A 1,734-nucleotide genomic window follows, 5' to 3' on the forward strand; every position below is an offset into this window, starting at 1 on the left:
GTGGGACGATGTGCATTCTGGCAGATGCTGCCCAGTGGTGTAGGGGTTTGACTGCTATCCACACCAGGTGACCCTGAACTCCACGTACCAGATGAGGGGGTCATCAAAGGGGGAGATGTAGACCCAGCCTGGGTTGTTCTTCGCCAGGGCCTTGGCCAGCTCGAAGGCCTCATCCAACATCTGCGAGGTCACAGGGAAGGTGGGAGGGGGTGAGGCACTGGGGGGGACCCAGTCCAGCCACCAAGTGCCCTTGTGGTCCTTGCCATGGGTTGGCACTCACCTCACCCACCACCTTGACCATAGCGCCTTCATTCTTGAGCCGCTCGATGGTTAGGGTAGGTGTGGTGCTGGGCACGATGATAGTGGCGGGGATGCCCAGTTTCCTGGCGGCGTATGCGGCTGCCATGCCTGCGTTGCCCGCTGCCAGGAGTGGGGGTGGAGAATGTGATGGTGTGGGAGGGTCAGGACTGCCCACCCCCAACTTGGGGCTCTGGATCCCCTCCACTGGTGACCACCAGCCTCCCCCTGGAATTCCAAATTGGGACTGCTGCAAATGTTTGCAACAGCTCATTGCTGGGGAAATTGGGGTCCAGAGAGGTGGAGCACCTGGCCCCAGGACACACAGCAGAGGACAGGAGGGGAAACAGGTTACTTACCTGAGGAGCAGACAAAATGTTCACAGCCTTGCTCAGCCCACTGTGGAGACAAGTTGTGGGGGCGGTCAGGCCCACCCCCAGTCTTTGCTGGGCTCTCCCCTCCCACCTCTTCTTCCTTCACATGGGATTTGGGCTACGCTAGTCTCAGACTGCATCTTCCCTCTCCAAAAAGACTGGCTCAGGGTAGGGTGAAGGAAGACAGGTGACAGATGGCTCTGGGATCTGTCCCAAAGGAACCCTTGTGGACAGGCAACCCTTAACCAGAAGAAGCCCTAATGGTGGATGCTGAGGTCTTGTGGGGAGTCAGCAGACCTGCTGGGCTCCTGTTATGTCACACCACACTGGCCCTGCCCTGTTGAGGAAGGAAGATCAGTCACCCCCACCCAGATGATGTGGGCACTATCCTGTACCGTCTTGCAGAGGTGCCCGATGCCCCGGATCTTGAAGGAGCCAGAAGGCTGGGCACTGTCCATCTTGAGATAAACACTGGTGCCGGCCACTTTGGATAGAGCCATGCTGTCACGGATGGGGGTCTTCACGTGCAGGGGCTCTCTAGATGTCATTGCTGGAAGAAAGGAAACCCAGAGGGTCAGGAGAGCTGGCCTTGGTGCCAGCAGCCACCACCCAGTAGGCAGTGTGGCTGGGAGTGACCCCTTCTGCTATGAGTTAAATGTGTCCCCAAAAGTTCATGTGTTGAAAACTTGACACCATTGTAACAGTGTTAAGAGGTTGTGAAATCTAATTATGTTATTTGAAATGTGGGGCCTTTGAGAGGTGATTGGATCATGAGGACTGTGCCCTTGTGATCCATTCATGGAGTAATGGGTGTGGCTCTGATGGCTTTGGAAGGAGAGCCAGTGAGGAGGTCAGCTCTCTTTAGCTCTGGCCATTCTCTCGCCATGTGATACCCTGCATGGCTGTAGAGAGTCACCACCCAGAAAAAGGTCCTCACCAGATGTATTACCTGGACCTCGGACTTCCCAGTCCCTGAAACTGTTAATAAATTTTATTTCTTTATAAATTACCCAATTTCAGGTATTCTGTTATAAGCAACAGAAATGGACTAATACACTTTCTT

At 54.7% G+C, this 1,734-nt stretch overlaps 1 protein-coding gene across 1 annotated transcript in view; it reads right to left on the reverse strand.

Annotated features, from left to right (window-relative positions):
* Positions 1–1,734, reverse strand: part of SDS (serine dehydratase) — an 11,266-nt gene that overhangs the window by 5,436 nt on the left and 4,096 nt on the right. Inside the window, exons 2-5 of the mRNA XM_008572587.1 lie at positions 1,067–1,221; positions 657–696; positions 281–420; positions 89–180 (exon numbers count right to left, since the gene is read on the reverse strand). Coding sequence (XP_008570809.1) covers positions 89–180; positions 281–420; positions 657–696; positions 1,067–1,219 — 425 coding nt within the window. The 5' untranslated portion in view covers positions 1,220–1,221. The remainder of the gene's footprint in view (positions 1–88; positions 181–280; positions 421–656; positions 697–1,066; positions 1,222–1,734) is intronic.

Source organism: Galeopterus variegatus, unplaced genomic scaffold, assembly GCF_000696425.1.
Source record: "Galeopterus variegatus unplaced genomic scaffold, G_variegatus-3.0.2 Scaffold807, whole genome shotgun sequence".
Lineage (NCBI taxonomy): Eukaryota > Metazoa > Chordata > Mammalia > Dermoptera > Cynocephalidae > Galeopterus > Galeopterus variegatus.